Here is an 18,997-nt window from a genome sequence, read left to right as displayed (position 1 = left end):
TCCTAACCAACATCCTATAATTTGAAATCCATTATTTCCGACAGCCCTTCCCATCCATCTGTCATGTGCCAGAAAACAAAATGTGGCCAAGGGGGGGGAAAAAAAAGGGTTGAACATCTAAAGGGGCAAAAAACCTAAAACTCACAACCTGCTGTTTATATAGCACAAACTGCCCGCCATTTCTGAGCAGAATTAAGCACGTCGTCTCTTACCATAAAAAATAGTCAAGGAGACGAGAACTCATGGTAGAGAACAGCCAATGAATTCCAAATTCCCAACGAATCGCTGAGCCAGGAGACCAATTGATATCACAATTAACACTGATAGGTGTTACTGAACAGTTTGAAAGAAAATCCCAAGGCCAGGAAGTGACCAAAGGTTAAAGTAAAAAAAAAAAAAAAAAAAAAAAAAGTATCTCCTTACATACTTGTAGACCACAACTCTATCCCCTTACAAACCTGGAAGATTTTTTTTTAAGCTGAGGGAAAACAAGCTCTTCCTTTTGAAAGAAACGAAGAGAACAGGGAACTTCCTCTCCATTGTTAATCTATCAACTTTGGTTTCATATTGCATCACCATTAACATTATAATTTCTGCTTTCTATCACTTTAAGGTATGTTCCCAATAACCATCAGAGTCAATAAAAGATCTCTGAGACCTTGGCCTACATACGTTCATTATTAGTGCCCTTCTTTTTTTAAAGCAGAGTAGTAGGTTAATAATATCAGATTGCTCCTTTAAAAAAATCATAGGCCAAAAATGACATAAAACATTTCAAAATGAAAAGTCAGTATTGGCAAGTCATGGAAGGAAATGCTTTGGAGTAAGGATAATGTTTAAAACATTGGACTATCTGGATTAAAAAGCATTTACCATTTACAAAACACAACAGGTAGCTTTGAAAGTAATGAATCTCTACCAGCAACAAACAGATTATTAAGGCACTTTGCTTGTGGTGCTAGCATATTAACACACTTGGAGGTTTTTAAGTAAATAGTGGCACCTAAAAGCTGAGTGTTCGCTGTGCATGTGAAATATATTAGATGCCAAAAATAATCCTTAAGTCACAATTGCACGTAACAGAAATCCGGAAAACTAAGTCTTTTCTTCTGTCATTTATGTTTAACGAACAACACCAAAGCTTAAAATCAAACTATGGCACATGAAACACACATTGTGGTGGGTAAGAACACTGAATGCTTTCTGTGTTGATATCGGTTCTTACGTGTTACAAAAATCAAATAAGGCCTGTCTTTTTCCCATAGAAGATTCAGAACGCAGTTTCTTACTTGTGCCGTTTTAAATTTCAGTGTTAAGAGGCAAATGCCTGTTTAGAAGGTTGTTCATTTTCGAACCCTACATTTTAGCTGTGTGAATGTGTGTGTTTAAACAAAAGTCTGTTTCAATGTTATTCTAGGAGTAGATACTCAGCTGAGGAAACTAAGAAAACAGATCTGTAAGGACATGCAGTGGAATGTGCGTGGTTTGGCCGGGAAGCTCACAATCAGGAACAAATTGTAGCACATAATGGCTGGAAAAGTTAATTAAGTCAACCTAACACAGCACCAGTAACAAAACTTCCTGTTTGCTTGTTTTATTTTTATTTTAACCCTTGAAATTGTGGATGGGAGAAAAAAAAAGGCATGGAATACATGCATTTTGGTTCTTGTTGCTAAACTCACCTTTAACTGCTCACTGACAAATCCCTGAATGTCAGACCTTTGCAAAGAAAGCCCCTCGACACGGTAGCAATCACTACTACCTCGAGGGGATCCAAATGATTTTCATTTTCTTTTTGTGAGATGTTTGTAAAGAGAAAAGAGAAAAAAGGAAACAGAAGAGGCAAAGGAAAAATGACCATGGCAATGACAGCTACCTGCCAGCACCCCCACACGCTCTACAACCCACACCAAACTCAGACCAAGGCTCCCAGACTAGCTATACGAACACAGCAATGTGCGGAGGAAAAGCATGAGACCAGGTAAGAGTTTGCAGAACAGAGAAGAGGCTGGGTCATTCCAGCCCCTGGCACACGATCCTAGGGCTGTAAAGAGGCTCCAAGCTCGTTAGGTAAAACCTGCAGAGAACTCTGGGGGAAAGATCTTACAATTATTAGCACCGCTTACATAAAGCAATCACGAAGAAAAAGGTCTGTTCCTGTCTTTAAATCTGTTTGCAGGGTTTCCTGGAATCTTCCAGAATTGCAATCCATGCATAAAAACACCACTTCCATTTTCCTTTTACTTGGTTGGGTCTTTATATTCTCCCAAAATAAAAAGTTAATAAATCCCTTAAAAGAAACAGGAACACTGGAAAAATAGTCAGAGCTCCAGGATTACCAGGACAGCTCTCCTTCAGGCAGGCATGTGCCTTGCAAACCCAACTAATGAGCATTTGCCCCCAACAGGACAGGTTTTACACCCATTTAGGAGGCCATGTGTACTTCAAGGGCACAGGCTGATCAGGGCGGGAAGCCAGGGGATTTGGGCTCAGGATCCGTGATTACTGCAGACGACAGGACCAACTTCGTGAATCCTGACTGCTCCTTCTCTAATGTTCTTGGGTAGCTTCTTGGCTGCCACTTAGCTCTGCTCCCAGTCACCCTAAATGGTTACATGAAAGGAACTCAGGGTCCGAGTGGCCCAAGACAGACACAGCAACACCAAAACCCTCCTGAGCATGCGTGGGAGAGGCAAAGGCAGTGGCACCTTTGCAAGGACAGACAGACCACTAGTGGGATCCCGCTGTAATCCACAAATGACAGTGGCTCACAGAGGGTCCACACAGCACAGCTCATCTATCAGTTCACACGTGCTCTCATCCATTCTCACACACCCACGTGCGCACTCCTCTACACTCATGCTCACGCACACCCACACACTTCGACGCACCCTCACGTGCACTCACACACACACAAGCCTAAAGATAACCAAAAGTGGATGTTTTGTGAACCATTAATACCCAGAAAGTGCTTATTCCTACATAATTACCATTCTGTTGAAATTACCAAACCATCTACCTGGCATAGACTAATTCTATTTTTGAAATAATAAACTTGTCTAATTTTTCCGAATTCCAGAAAAAAAAAGATTTTTTTAGGCGAAAGTACATCTTCTATAACCTCACTGGAAGAATAACACAAATATTCAGCTCAATTAAAATAAGCTCCCTGTCCTGGGGCTCCTGGGTGGCTCAGTCAGTTGAGTGTCAGGCTCTCAATTTCAGCTCAGGTCATGACCTCACGGCTCCTGAGATAGAGCCCTAAGCCAGGCTCCGTGCTGACAGCATGAAGCCTGCTTGGGATTCTCTCCCCTCCCTCGCTCTCTGCCCCTCCCCCACTCACGATCTCTTTCTCAAAATTAATAAACTTTAAAAAATTAAATACCACAAATAAAGGGAGAAATACGGATAAATTTCCACATGTACGTAAATTCATTATTTTAGACATAAATATATCTCCCTACGGATCAATTCAAAACTGGACCCATTTGCAGCAGATTTAGTGCCAGCCCCTCCAGTGGCTCAGACAAGCCAGCAGTGCACACTGGTGACATCCGGGAAGGAGAACGCAGGAGCGGCACGCACTCGCCATGAGCAGGGATGGGCACAGGGACCGGGGACCAGGCTCCTCAGTGTCAACTCAGGCAGTGCCAGTCAGGAAAGGCAGGTGCAGCTTTGTTTCCTGGATGTCTGCCTTCAGAGTCAAAGGATCTGAGCTGCAAGTTACCTTCCAAAGTAGATTTGGACTCCCCAATTGTATATAAAAAAATGTAAATCAAGCCAGTAAACTCTTTCTCGGAATAAATAAAATAAAAGCCCATAGGGAAGGAGGTAGCACAGAAATCAGTGTGTCCAGATTTGCAGTGCCCAAAAAACCGGGAGAAAAGTCTGGCTCATTCTTCCTAAGAGCACATGGAAAAGTGGAGAACAATGAGAGAGGGGGACCAGGGAGGCTATGAAATCTGCAAAAAGCAAAGGTACCAACTGGCCTACGAGAGTAGAAAAGGGGGGCAAAGGAAGAGGTCACCATGAACCTGTTCAGTCTGCTTTTTTCCAGAGGGGGCTCTGGAATTTGTTTGCAATGCTCCATGCTTGAACTGAAATGCCTCTCAACACTGCTTAAAATATTAAAAAATACAACATACGGGAACAACAGCTATGTGTTATGTGCGAACACAATTAAGTCCATTTTTATAAGCAAAACCTGCATCTCAGATAGCAGTGTTACCTCGAGGTCCAACCATTAACAGCTTTTAAAATTCTTTCGAATGAACTCCAGAGTTGGGGGGGGGAGCGCGGGGGGGTGCAGATCCCTAAATCTTGACAAGGCAACTTTTGAGTCTTTTGTAATAACTAATAACTAATTATTCCGACTAGTGGAGACTTTTCCGTGTGAAATGCAAAGTATTTTGAACTCCTGCCAGGCTAATCAAGATGATCTCCAAAATGCCACAACAGGAACTTCCTATAATAAATAACCTATCACATTTACATCTCAAATTAGAAAATTTGGAAGAAAACATGTAGCTGCGGTGCCAAAATAGAGACTGCTAAAGCCTGCCCATCCCACGCCCCCCAGCCTCCACCCCCATTTGCTTTCTTTAGCCTCTCAAGGAATAGACCCCGGTCCAGGTGCAAATGCTCAATGCACCAGGAATGCAGAGAACACAAAAATGACTGTAGGCTTGGCTGCCGGTGATCCCCGTGGCCGCTCACCATTGGAAGTGGTGCTGGAGGCCACGGCTTTCTCGCTGACATCTGTTCGCGTGGAGCATTTCACTATGGAATTCTCCACTTTCTTCTTCTCAGGGGTGGTGGAACTGCGGGACTGGGCCTCCATGATGCTTTCTCATTACTTCAGCTCTCTGCTACCAGGAACGCCTAAAACGAAACAGTGCCATCAGCTTCCAGGAAGAGTGGGGGGAGGGGGGCAGGAAAAAAAATCTCACTGAGAAGCCCGCTTCACCTGCTGAGCTTTAGCAGGGTCCAAAATCTGGAAGACCCTGGCCCACAAGTTTTCTTGCAAAAATACCTCCAAGTCGGAATAACGAGCCAGTCAAATTCTGTCTACACATGCCAAAGGAGATGGCAGGGGAAATACCCACAATGTGAGACTTTCCCCAAATTCCTACAGGGGCATCTGTTATCAAGTGATGTCAAGATTCCGATTTTCAACTGTGTTTAGAGTGTGAAACCCAAGGGTAAGCCACATCTACAAATGCCACTTCGTGTGGTCAGATTTGTAGGCAGGGGCACTGTGACAGCCTTCCAAAAAAGGGGAAGGTTTGTAAGTATCAGTTAGATGTTTTAAAGAGCATGACCACTTCTCAAAATCCAAGCCCTACTCAGAGTTTGGAAGCAGAGGGTAATCTGAGCCAGGAAGCCAGTGATGTTTGCTCCCCTCTCTAAGATGATCTGAATTGCAATACGCCCTTGGATTGAATTAATCCTAATTCAATCAGGTAAACCAGACTCTTTAAGCTTTCTTAAAACATGAGAACGTTTCAATCCATTTGTGCTACATTTTTGAAACCAACAAAGGCGTTAGAACATGCTCTGGATCCCACAGGAAAAGTCAAAAGATTGCGGACAGCAAAGCCTGGGACTGCTTAAGAAATACTGAAACCCCACTAAAGGCAAGCACAGTGGGTCCTCTTTCACTGGCTTCATTCGTGTGGTAATTGTCCTAACTCATCATCAACTTTCACTCTCTTAGGTTCTTGTTCTTGTTTTGTTTTTTTGTTTGTTTGGTTTTTTTGTTTTGTTTTTTTGCAGTCGTGAGCTGCACCTACAAAGAAGACCCGAGAAAATGAAAGGTACCCTCTCCCACATGTTTTCTTCAAGCCATCTAGATTGCAAACACTCATGGTGTCCCCTTCTTCGGGCAAGTCTGCTGATTTTCCACATTCAGCTGACATCACCGTGTTCCATCAAAACAACAATCAGCGAAATAAAATAAGCAATTGCTTAGCCCACTGAAAGAGTTAAAATACCAGATGAAATCTTTTTAGTCATCCTCAACTCCGATTTGCGAGGGAAATGTAAATTCTTTCTTTATTGTACCAGAGAGTCCCCTAGATCTGGAATTCAAGTAACTAGAAAAGCTTCCGATCCCGAGGCTGCCTCCCACTGGAGCACCAGCTCTTCTGCTAACTTCTACTGTCATTCACTGCAAAACACACAAGTTTTTTAAGAACAGCTGTTCTAGAATAAGAAAGAAAAAAGGCAGCCTGGAGTTAAATTTACATATCAACTGTGAGATCCCCTGCAAATTCGGTAACATGCCTCAAAGAGCACTCGGTAGCAAAGTACAACAGTAAAGGAGCCTCCGGACTGCCCTGCTGCTGGGCAACACACACCCTCAGGAGCAGCTACCTGAATGGTGCCCCCTGGAGTTTTCCAGTGGTTGGGTTTTCTCATCTCTCACATGACACAATCACACCTTGGGACCTGGGGCTTAACCTTGGGGGAAGGTGGGTATAGTCCTCTTTAAGAGTATGTGAAAGGTTATGGATCTTCAGCCCAGAAAAATACTCTGAAACACACACCAAAAAGGGTACGTTTGATTTCCAAGGGATCACAGGCCCTCCAAGCTCTCCCATGAATCCAGATAGAGAACCCTTGGAGGAGAGACTCTCAACAGTCTCTTTTTGCTCTAACGATCTCAGAGCCTTTCTAATGTTTTGGACTGCTCCCCCTAGATTGATTTAAATATTATCTTTAAAATATGCCATGAGAGGGGCGCCTGGGTGGCGCAGCCGGTTAAGCGTCCGACTTCAGCCAAGTCACGATCTCGCGGTCCGTGAGTTCGAGCCCCGCGTCAGGCTCTGGGCTGATGGCTCGGAGCCTGGAGCCTGTTTCCGATTCTGTGTCTCCCTCTCTCTCTGCCCCTCCCCCGTTCATGCTCTGTCTCTCTCTGTCCCAAAAATAAATAAACATTGAAAAAAAAATTTTTTTTAAATAAAATATGCCATGAGAACACTTCATCCAAGCCCGAGTGCTGATTCCCAGGGTAGTAAAAGAGCCACCTGGACCAGCCTTGCTACAGGGCTTGCAAAACATTTGGATTCCCAGGTCCAATCCCTGAGGGCTCTAGCAGATGGCACCTGGAATCTTTATTTTAGCCAGGACTGGTGATCATCAGGCTCACTGAAGCTTGTAGACAACCATTCCACACCTTTGTGTTCACTGTATGGACCCCGTGCAACAGGTACCCATTTTAGTTTTTGCTGATTCGATGACATAAGGAGTGAATGGCACCCCAGAGTACTGAATGTCAACAGCCCGCCATCAATAATGAACTCATCTTCCAGAATCTTTTGCAGAACGGCCTCATGGCCGTCTTCTCCTCTAGATCCTAACTAAGCTCTATGAAGACAAGCACCACGGTCATCTTCCTCGTACCTCCATACCCATAAGAATGTTTACGGAGTAAATAAGTGATCCAGAGATGACCCAGTGGCCTGGAGAATTCTGCAATGTCTTGACTCTTAATCACCACTGATTTCGCTACATATGTTGTCTTTTATACCCAGTGTTTCAATTATATAAAAACTAAAAACTTTAACAGGAATATTTAATTAATCAAAACAGTCCATTTGCAACCATTTTGGGATGAACAGGCATTTACTATAATTGTTTCCCTCAAAACCCACATACACTTTTATTGGTTGCATTTGGATGGGGTTTGCTAAGGTAAAAATGCACATGGAAACAAGCCAATGGAAGAAGAAAGAAAGAAAGAAAGAAAGAAAGAAAGAAAGAAAGAAAGAAAGGAAGAAAGAGAAAGAAAGAAAGAAAGAAAGAAAGAAAGAAAGAAAGAAAGAAAGAAAGAAAAAGAGAGAGGGAAAGAAAGAGAGAAAGAAAAAGGAAACACATGAAGAGATGGGATTCCTTCCTGGCTAAGAAGGAAGTCTCTCCCTAAGTAGAGGGAGCTAATTAACATTGGTGAGGTGACAAGTCGCCAAAGTTCCTTGACAAACTTGGGTTTTGTGGAGTTGTTGGTTTTTCCCCCAAGCAAAGGACTTCGTTTTAACAAAGCAATAAACCCTCCAAATATTCATCACCAGAGAGAGAGGCTCACGTGAGAAGAGGTAAAGCCCCAGGCACTGACGGAAAATGCACTAATTAATGGTCTTAGAGAATACTAATTCCTATCCCCTCCCCCTGTTCGAAATGGATTTCTAAAAAATGGGCCTTTGGTCACTCAAGAATCTACCCCTTTCTTCTATTTTGACAACTTATTTTTGGATCTCATTAGTTAGTAACTAATTATTTAAAAGTGTGGTTTATGCTTGGAACAGGGCTATAAAAATGGCAACTTGCCAAGGCAGACATCTGCTTCCTGTATATCCCTATAAATTATATCAGCTTATTTTACTGATAAAAACACAACTTTGTCCCTGTCAGTTGCAAAGGAGAAAGTTTTAACATTCTAGGCTCTCACACCTCATAGCAGAGAAGGGTCTGCTTCTGGCTGTGGTGGCAGTTTTTTCAGAGACACGTTAAGCCGTTTGGACCTCAGTCCTGATTTGATGTACAAAAGCCTGAGGTACAGAAGTGACTCGTATAAGCCAATCAATCAATCAATCAATCAATCAGTCAATCCTGGTGGAATCTTAAAAGTCACGAAACTGAAGCAGTGGCCCCATAGTACTATTTTTACAACCTGGAATTTCTGAGATAATAAAGTGTAAGTTATTTAAAACATAAGTTGTGAGGAACACTTTTCGGTTTGGCCTCACTTCGAAGATTCTTCTCTGAGGAAAACATGCCACTGGTTTTTAGATGTGAATGAAAGGTGACTCTTCCCCACCCTGACAGTGTTCCCTCCTTGCCACACTCCACCCTGTTGTTCAGACCCTTTCCACCACTGCAGCACTGCATGCAAGATTTGCTGGCATGCCCCTTGACTGTTTAGGCTTATGGGGAAAAAAAATCTATGTGTAACTGATGTTGGAGCAGTTTGAGTAAGGGGGGGGGGGGGGAGGTGGGAATGCAACCCAGGAAAACTCTTGATAGTGTGGACCTGCTCAAGCTTGAGGCTGCATAGGTAAATGGAGGGATAAAAATTCCTTCCTGAGAGCAAACAGTCCTGGCTTTTCCCATTCAACTGTCCTTGAACCTTTTGTAATTTTCCCGGAGGCCTAAACCCAGTACACGATTAATTCCAGAACCCTATTCTCAACCTAAATCCGTTGCCTACTAGAAACCTGGCTGCAGGTGGGTCTTTCCTCTCTGAATTTTAAGTCCGAACTTGCATCAACCGCCTCCAGAAGCAAGCATTCAAAGCTTGCCGGAGCCACTGACCAGCTGTCGGTGGAGTTAGCGCATGGCTCCCGGCCAAAGTTGGCTAGACTGCAACGGACCAAATTCTGACCATTCTTGTGGGGACCTACGTTTGAAACTGCACTTTCACACAGATGGCCTCGAGTGGCCCGCTCTTTAGAGCTGCAATGGAAAACCACCACCACGACCACCACCCAGGAACTTTCATCACTGCAAAGAGGAGTCCCCACCATTCAGTATTATAACAACTATCCAGGCCGTGGGCCCTGGTGATTTCGGGAGAGCTCCCGCGCTCGGCCTGCGCTTCCTCGCCGGCCTCCCTTCGTGCAGTCCCGCCGACGGTGGCGGGCTACCAGTCCTCGCGCCCGTCCCGCTCCCCCGCGCCCCTCCCCGGGCGGGCCTGCAGCTCTCGGCGGGCGCGCGGTGCTCCGGGCCCGGGTCGGTCCCGCGGAGGGCTCGGCGGCGCGCCCGCCCTCCTTCCCCCCGGCGGCCGGCAGGCCCCGCCCGCGGCCCCGCGGCCCCCCGCGCCCCGCGTCCGGGTCTGGCTCCCAGCACCCGCCGGGGTGGCGGGGGCGCAGGCAGCCCCCGCTCCGAGTCGCATTCCTGAGGCGGGCTTCCTGCAAGTCGCAAGCGGCGGCGCCCAACGCCCCGAGCCCGCCGGGCCTGGGCAGGGAAAGGAGCGCCCCAGATCACTTCCATCGCGTCGGCCACCCCGCTCCCCGGGAATCTTGCCGGGCATTGGAGCACTCTGCAGCTGGCCGGGCAACCCTTCCCGCGGACCGTCGTCCGCGGTGGCCCTGCTTTCGTTCACACGGCTGTTTCACCAGCTGAAACCAGAGAGGTGCAACTTTGCAGGTACTGTCTGCAGTGCAACACCCTACATGTCTCGCCGTGATAAAACATCGGGGGAACTCTTGGGGTCTTCAGGAAACCAGGGGCTGTGAGCTTCACTCCCCAAACTTCTAACTCGCCGTCCATCAACCTGGCCCCCAAATGAGGTTTCTGCACCAGCTGTCCTAAGTAGATTCAGATGTTGTGAATGGTGAAGGCACAGACACATCTTGTCTCTCAGGGAGGGAGGCCCTCAGTGGAGTTCCAAAGTTCAACCTCAACCATGAGGCTTTACATAGTAAATAGAGAGGATGAAAAATCACAATTCTGGCAACGTGCAGAAATCAGCCTTTCCCCTTGCACATCTCTGCAGTGAAACCTGGGATCCACATGCAAGCAGGCTTTCTTCATAACTTCAACAGTTAAAATTTCTTAAAGAAAGCACCAGTGCTAAAACCAACATTTAAAATGATGTTTGAACTGTATACAAGGACTTTCTAATCTAAGGTGAAATGAAACAGTAGTTATAAACTGATAATGCATCCTTTGTGAACAGCAGACTACTTAATTTATTTCCCTAATCCAGTTGGTTTATTTTTAAGTTGCCTGAACTTGGGCAATAATTCTCTTTCATTTTTTTTTTCCTTAATGCATTCAAAGATGTAAAAAAACTAAGTTAAAAGCTTGCTGTGGTAACCTGATGCGTTTCTGATAGGTTGAAACAGCTCCTGCCAATGAGGGATCAGAGAGAAGGCATTCCAGGAGACAGCAGCGCTTTTAACAGCACCATGATTAGGCCTGAAGTGAGAAATTATTCTGTGCAGCCTAGGGAACTATTGCTCACGTGGAATAAGGCTTTCCTCCAGAGAAATTACATTTACTTACACCTGCCTGTCTATTTATAAGCTGAATGATCTCCTTAATGTGCTCATGTTTTAAAAAGCCAGGAGGAACCAGCCTGAGTAAAGATATCTGAGGGGTCCCCCCTGCATCACTGAGGAGTGACATTTCTCCCACACTTCACTAACTAGCACATTGACTCCTACTCCAAGATGCTACTCCTGAAGCATCTTTTAAGGAAATTTTCCTATTAAATAGTTTAAGGAAAATTTCCTATTAAATAATTATACCTTCCTACAGCATTAAAACTCAGTTTCTAATGAAAATGAATCCTTCAGGAAGAGGGGGGAAAAATCAAGAAGCACAAACTAATGCTGATTTTAACTTTAGATCGATTCTGGAAGTAAAAACTGGGTCTGAGTTTCAAGGAGCAACATTTAGGAAATGTAAAAGGTTTCAGTGGATTTCGTATAACCATGCATTAAGAAAACCTCTCCCAGGTTTGTAATATGGGTGATGTTTCCTTGCGCTCCAACTGTCTTCCTGAACTTAAAATCAATTTCATATGCAGAACCTGTGACCCGCCAACCGTTCCCAAGATCTCAGGCTTTCTCTCCTCACCCTTCCCTGCCTGCACTGCTTTCCTTTTCTGCAAGAAAAGAAGCTCTACTTCCTAAGTTCTTAATGAAATCTTCATGAATGGTTAACTACAGCATTTTTAAATGTACAATTATTTTTACCTTTACGTACGATTTTACTTTTCCTTAATTAGAAAAACCTAAAGGGTTGGTGGCAAATAAAGCCACGATGTGTTCCAAGTTGCCTCAAGTGGCCTCTGGTAGCCTAGAGGGTTCCCCAAATCTGCTGCCTATTGTTTTCGATCTTTCTTTACTACATTTGAGGATCCTGATCTCAACTAAGCAGCATTCATGACAGACATCCCAAAATGGAATTACTCTAAAAGGAATGGAATTACTCGAAGGGGAAATGACTGCCTGGCTATGGATTAAGTGAATTTGGCTTTAGTCAATTAATGACATCTAAACTTTGAAGAAATCCACATACTTAACTTCAACCATTGAAAAGCTTTTTTGACATGAAGTAATCACTGCTATTACGGTTAAAATCGCAAATGACAGTTTGTGCACCGGCCTGCCATCTGTATTTAAGACAAAAGATCAGCAGCTACTCTTTCTCTGCTGCCAGTAGCACTTTATGAGAAACATTTGAGGGGAGTATAAAGTCATTATTTAATACTTGTTACCATTTCGGTGTTTTGCAAAATGGTAAAGCATCATCCAGTTTACTCCGGTTAGGCTTTGCAACTCCGCTTAGGCTTTGCAGGAAGCGCCCTGCATCAGCAGGTGCCACTCACAAATGAGTAATAATGTGGAGTAAGCCAGCACCCCCACTTTTCTGTGGGTTTGCCGAAGACAGTCCTCAGACAGAAAATGAGATCTAGAAGTCAGTTGTCAGTCTACGGATCAGCTGAGCTCATGAAAACTGTATTTCCCTTAAACCCACATATTATCACAAAAACATCCTGTCTGATCAAAGGTGTTCCTTGTCTCCGTCACTGAGGTCTACAGGAATTACAAGTTTTCACACATTTTCATAAGGAAAAAAAAAAAAAAACCTGAATTTAAAAATTCTTCTTATAGAACTTACATAACTTTCGGTTCCTAAAATCATGTGTGTCTTTACATTCAAGCTTAAGGGGAGAGAATGAATGTCCTATAAATAGTAATTTACTTTTCAACCATCACAAATACTAGACCAAGAATACCTGCTGGGTGTAAAAATCAGCTGGGGATATCCCAAAGGTACTTACTGTATTTTCTATGATGTGTTGTTCATCATACTTTATCCTCACAATTTTTTAACTTGTGACTCTGGAATCTTGTGATTTAAAAAGCAAATTTTCAAAAATTTAAGGATTTTTAATAAGTCTTAGTAAAAACTGGCCCCTGCTCCACTCAGCCTATAAACTTGGCTTGTTCACAGACAGAATTCTTCAGCTTATCGTTCACACCCGCCCCCCACACCCCCAGTCATGTACAAAACTGCCAATTCAAACTATACCAAACTGCACACCCTCCCGGTGAAATGCTTGGGTATGGGATTTCATTTGAACACCCACAGTCCACACCGCAGGTGCTTTTCTGAAGAGCCATGACCTGGTCCACACTGCTGGCCACTCCATTCAGCTTTCCATTCATATGAGTTCATTAAGGCTTCATTCTTGGGAGGCTGGCTGAGGTTTCTCTACACACAGGTAACTCTCTTGAGACTGAACTCTTCTTTTTAAAAATATCACAAAATGAAAACAATAATACAGTGTCACTGCCTCATGCCTTCATTACAGCAACTTGTGAGTTATCTTTCATCCAAATTGTGAGTTTTCGGTTCCTTGTTATAAAAAACGATACTTTATGGTGTAAAGCACCCTGGAATATTGTTAGGTATTTTATGCAATTTTCAAAAAAAGTCAGGGTGGCTAAAGCTAAAAACGTGCAAATGAAAATAAGCACATAAGATACCACACTGCTTCCTGAGGTACTCCAACAGGCAGAGATTTCAAAAAAATTACATTTGTCTCCCATTACTTAATTTTGTGGCATAAAAATTATTCAAATATACAATCAAATGCTTATGTTTCAAACATACTCTTTTCTCTTGCGCGCGCGCGCGCACACACACACACACACACACACACACACACACACTGTTGCCCCCCTCCCATCAAAAAAAAAAAAAAAAAGTAAAGAAAAGCCCCAAAGCTGTTTCAGGCCAGCAATCAATCCAATTTACTGCAGGTACAATTTCTATGTACGGTGCATGCCACAACAAAACCACAGTATGATGCCAACAGGGCCCTTAAGAAAGTTCTCCCCTAAATCTCTGGAAAGGAGCTTTAAAAGAAAGCAAGGATTACAGTCAGCTAGAAGGTAGGGAGGGGACTTACCTCAAACCCAGCCAAGCGGAAATCAGAGCAGTAATTCTACAAGTCGACAGAGTACACTTTCAAAGCTATAATGGTGTGAAGAAGTGCCGGGCAGCATGGCCTGAAGGCAGCACTAATACACTGATGACTAATGGCTGGGCCAGGGCGGACAATGAATTTGGGGCTTGAAAACTAACAGAAACCATGCAGTACTTTGACAAATGGGCTTTCACAATTTCATTCATTGAATAACCTTTAAGCACAAAATTGGCCGAGTTCTCTTGGGAATTATATGACATGTTGTTGGACGATGATGTAAGTATTTTCTTTTCTAATTATGACTCTTCTGCAAAATGCAAAAGCACCGTATATGAGGACACGAGTGCAGATACTACAGATGCAGATGTGGAGCTCAACACAATATTGCCTTTCAGGAGGGGGCTGGAATGTTCCAATGCCACCTTATTAACTATGTAATGGCTTGTTCATTCAGTCTCTTTAGAGAGCCATAGATTTTTCTGGGACATTCTGTCGGGTTGAAATATACACACACAGAACAAAAAACACTTTCACATTTAAAAAAAAAAAAAAACCTACAAGTGGCCATGAGTAGCTAAGAAGTATGGTGCTAAAATATAGTACATTTCGACTTACACGTGGAAAAAAGTCTCATTTTAAGGGGCCGGGCAAAGGCAGGGTGCCTTAAAACAATTGAGACACCACGTGAAGTTTGCACTTAGGAATGCATTTAACATCCCAGGCCTTTCAGAGGGCTCCCTTCCCTCATCCCTGCCTCACTGGTCCTTCGATTTACAAATCCTAATTTTGGCAATTTTTAGAGAGAGAATGAAATATCTAAAGTGTCTCTAAATTAACAACACCACTTACTCCAGACAGCATTGCCTTTAGCAGCTCCTAAAAACTTAAGAAAAGGATCTTGAAACAGGAAGCTTAGTGAGCTCATAAAACTGTTGTTGGAGCCAGGAACACATAGCATATTTAATCTGCAAACTGTGGGAGTCTACAGTGATTTCAGCAAGATCTGAGGCATGCCCTCAAGGTTTGCTGGGATCTGGGATTAGGGGGTTGATAAGAACCTCTACTGCCCATGGACATGTTTTTCTTCTGCAGTTAAACACAAATGCATAGAGACGTCTGACTGCTGCTTGGCGTTACTGCTCAAGTTATATAAAAGCTTTGCAGCTCCTTTTGCTGTCAATATATCAAAGTTTAAAAAAAAATCATCAAAGTGTGAAATTTCATTTAAAGTCTTCGCCAGTCTACAGCTCTATTTCACAGGCCCATCACATAAAAGTAAAGATGAAAAATACACTGAAAGTACTCGGAAAAGTTTGCAGCGGTACCCCTGCCCTGCTGTTGTTTATTCTGTCTCCCTTTATTTGCTTTGAAACTCGAACAAATCAATTTTCATCTAGAAAAAAAATGACATGAAGTCAAGGGCAGCATCTTCTACCAGCCTTTAATGAAAGAACAACCTGAAGTCATTATTAGAGTTGGGATATTTTGCTAAACAAATTAAATTTATACACGCGTGCGCACGCGCACACACACACACACACACACACACACACACACACAGAGGCACATTCCCTCTATAGTCACTTCAACGTTTTAATTGCTTCTCATGATATAAGTTGGCAGAAAATTTTTTGAATCTTCCAAAACAAGTCAGACCGACTATGGAATATGAATGCCAGCAAAACTAAAACCTCCTTCAAAGAACTCTTTAGCTGGGGATTTACAACAATTGCATAGAGAAGAAAAGTCTGACTTTTAAGATAATCTACTATAGTCTAAAAGCATTAACATTCCATTGCTAAGGTTTTCTTGAGGATTTCATGACTCAGTGATTCACTTTTCCTCCAAGACTGGTTTTCCTTAGTACATTACTGCCTCCATATAAGTAAGTGCATGGAACAATGATCATTAAATCGTTTCCTTTCATACACTCCCAAACCCAAGCCTCCAAAAAGGGGGGGAGGGGAGAATCTCAGTAAGGCAGGATACCTTCCACACAGAGAAGGACCTCGGAGAGGCGAAGCACAGGGTTAGTCTGAAACCCTTGCAGCGTGCAGGTAATTAAGAAAACTGGCCAAGAAACAAAGGAAGGTCCAACTTTTAGGCTTGGGCATCAAGTTGATAAATTAATGACTCTTTCATTAAATAAGTAATGAAAGAACTCAACAGAGCCATTTTTCATCAGTACTGAATTTTCTCATTTCTGTCTGTAGTCCTTTGCAAATTAGGCATACAATAAAAGTGTGTTTAGATCAGGGCTCGAGGAAGGAATACACACACGTCAAAGGTACTGGGAATTAGTCGGTCTCAGAGTTGGACCTACTTTTAGCCTATGAATAATAACACAATCTATACCTTGTGAAGTGCTTCTGCATGTGTGAAATTTCACTAGACACCTCTCACATTGGACTCATTCAGGCATCTTAAACCAAAGCTTCCCAAAGGCTGACTTTAAGAATTATATACCCTGAAAGGATCTCCCCTTAGGCAGGGAGTTTCTAATTAAATAGCTTTTAGTATAAAATAAACTCTCTTCTGTCTGTAAGTATGCTATTACAACTAATTTAAATGTTATTTCATGTTTGTTTTAGGTCAGACTATAGTCTAACTGGCCCAAGTGTTTGTGTATCACGTTATTAAGACCCAATATTTCCTAACATAAACAAATTCTTTAGATACTTCACACAGTTTACATTGTTAAGACCAATCGCCAAGGTCTGCATCAAGCCCCTCAACTGAAATGCTGTTCTGCTTTAGAGAAATGAAGAGATTTTGAGGTGATTTCCCTACTTTAAAACACAGCATTTTCTTCCTTGAAAATAATCTTGACACATGTAATTAAGAAACTGTCAGACTATTATTAATTTTTAATTTAAAACCTAAATGAAATAATTACAGGAATCAATCAATAAGGCACCTATTCAAATTACAGAACAATTACATAAATACTCAAAATTAATACTTTAGGCCAATTCTTGAAGATCTCAGTCTGTAATATGCTAAGACATCAAACAAGGTAAAAAAAAAGTGTAACGTGGAAACGATGAATAGTTCCTGCCTGAAACAGACTGAAATGAGGTCATTTCAGTTGGCCATGGCAGAGGCCCCCCACCAGCCATGCCCAACACACTCAAGCTGGAACTCTCTTTAAAAGTTCATTTATTTCCACCAGACACACATTTCAGGGATCTAAAGCATGGCCTCATCCAAATTTTGTACAAAATCACATTTGGAGGGAAATGTCTCGTTCTTGGGAATTTCCAGCAAAGTGCTCTGTAAAGACTAATCGCGGAGGAGAAGGGGGAGAAAACAAGGCGAGCAGAAGGTGTTTTTTAGAGCTAATAATACCAGTCCACCTAATGGCACTGCCCGGGTCTTTGCACAGCGGCCGGCCCTCCATACCTCTGACTAAAGGGCTCTTTTACTTGGAGACGCGGACAGTCCATCATTTCAAACTGAAATGGCAGCTGGAAAATGTGGAACAGCTGGCAAAGAGCTGGGAGAAAATGTTTTACATAAATATATGTACATATAAACTGGCAGAGGGCCACGAGCACTGTACCCACGGCCAGAATCTATTCGGCACTGCACACCAGGGAGATGAGAAGTTGGAGGCAGCAGGAGTCGCGAGGAAGATGCCTCCTTAATCCTTCTGCGCGGGGTCAGCCAGGGAAGCCTGGGTCCAGCCCCTCTAGGGACCGCATCTCCTGAAGGAGGTGCAATCAAGGACAGGAACACAAAGTTCAGGGAAGGATAAAAGGCCGGAGTGTGCAGTGGAGCTTTGGCATCTGGCAATCTGCTTAAAAAGTCGCTTCACAGACTCTCCAAGTTTGGGGTAAATATTTACTCCCTCTCCACTTCCTCCCGCCCATTTTCCCTCTGCAACTCAAGAAAGTAACTGTCCCCTGCAGAGCGATTCATACCCAACTCCGCTCTGCGAAAACGCGGCCTCTTAAAAGATCACTGCACGGGCCACGATTGCCCGTACCCCCGCACTCACTCCCTGCAGCTTCTAGCGTTTTTATTTCTTTGTTTTCTTTCTTTTCTGGTTTTTTTATTTTTTATTTTTTTGCGCTGTCCCTGGAAAGGAAAAGAAATAAAAGAATCCCAAATCATACACAGATGGTACAACTTTCACTTTTCCTCTCCGACGACCGCGGCGCGCGCCTCCGCATCCACGCACACCGCACCCCACCCCCTGCCCTCCCGGGGGCGGCGCGGGCTGCGGACGGCCCCCGCAGCGGCGCTCCCCCGCCGGACCCACCTCGCCGCCCGCGCCCGCCGCCCCAGGGGGACGCCGTGGGGCGGGGAGAGGCTCCGGGAGGGGAGCGGGGACGCGGGCGCCACCAACTTCGTCCCCCTCCGGGATGGGGAAACTCTCCGGTCCGTCTCCGGCTGGCCGCGGGCTGAGACACTTGGCAAAGGAGCTCCGGGAAGGAGGGAGCGAACGAAAGCCTCGCTCCGACGCCGCACGGGTCGCTCTCCAAATCTGGGCGCCTTTTGACAGCCATTTTCATTTCCTCCCGCTCCCCCCGTCAGGGACCCCCTCTCGACCCGGAGGCGCGGGCGCGGCCGCAGGAGCCGGCTGCCGGGTGCCCCGGCCCGCGAAACAAAGAACTTCGGGCGGGACGTACCTGCGGCGGCGGCGGCTGTCAAGTCCCCGAACTTCCCATAGACCCGCGTCCGGGGCGCGGGCGGGCGGCTCCGGGCTCCGCGCGGCCGCGGGCGGCGCGGGCTACGGCGAGCGGCCGGGCCGGGCGCGGGGTGCGCCAGCCGCGGGCATGGTGCGGCGCGGGCGGCCGCGGGGCGCGCGGGGAGGGCTGGCGAGCGGCGAGGGCGAGTCGGGGCGGCGAGTGTGCGCGAGGGCGAGTGTGCGAGCGCGCCGGTGCCGGTGGCGCTGCCCCTGCCCGCTCCCTCCCGCTCGTGCAGCTCCGGCATCGGTTTCAGGGATCGTGTAATCCGATCCCTTCTGACTCACAGGCCCTGAGTGACAGTTCTGATTTGGTTCACCCGCGGGAGGGAGGGGAAAGGGAAAGAAAGCAAGCCCCCGCCGCA

The 18,997-nt window shown here is 44.8% G+C and overlaps 1 protein-coding gene across 3 annotated transcripts in view; it reads right to left on the bottom strand.

Moving 5' to 3' along the window:
* Positions 1-18,697, bottom strand: part of GLI3 (GLI family zinc finger 3) — a 279,910-nt gene extending 261,213 nt beyond the window's left edge. For all 3 annotated transcript variants that reach the window (XM_047849880.1, XM_047849881.1, XM_047849882.1), the window contains exons 1-2: positions 18,577-18,697; positions 4,717-4,881 (exon numbers count right to left, since the gene is read on the bottom strand). In XM_047849880.1, the coding sequence (XP_047705836.1) occupies positions 4,717-4,840 (124 nt within the window). In that variant the 5' untranslated portion in view covers positions 4,841-4,881; positions 18,577-18,697. The remainder of the gene's footprint in view (positions 1-4,716; positions 4,882-18,576) is intronic.
* Between the last annotated feature and the right edge of the window lie 300 nt (positions 18,698-18,997).

Source organism: Prionailurus viverrinus, chromosome A2 (assembly GCF_022837055.1).
Source record: "Prionailurus viverrinus isolate Anna chromosome A2, UM_Priviv_1.0, whole genome shotgun sequence".
Taxonomy (NCBI): domain Eukaryota; kingdom Metazoa; phylum Chordata; class Mammalia; order Carnivora; family Felidae; genus Prionailurus; species Prionailurus viverrinus.
This window is presented reverse-complemented; position numbering and strand designations above follow the sequence as displayed.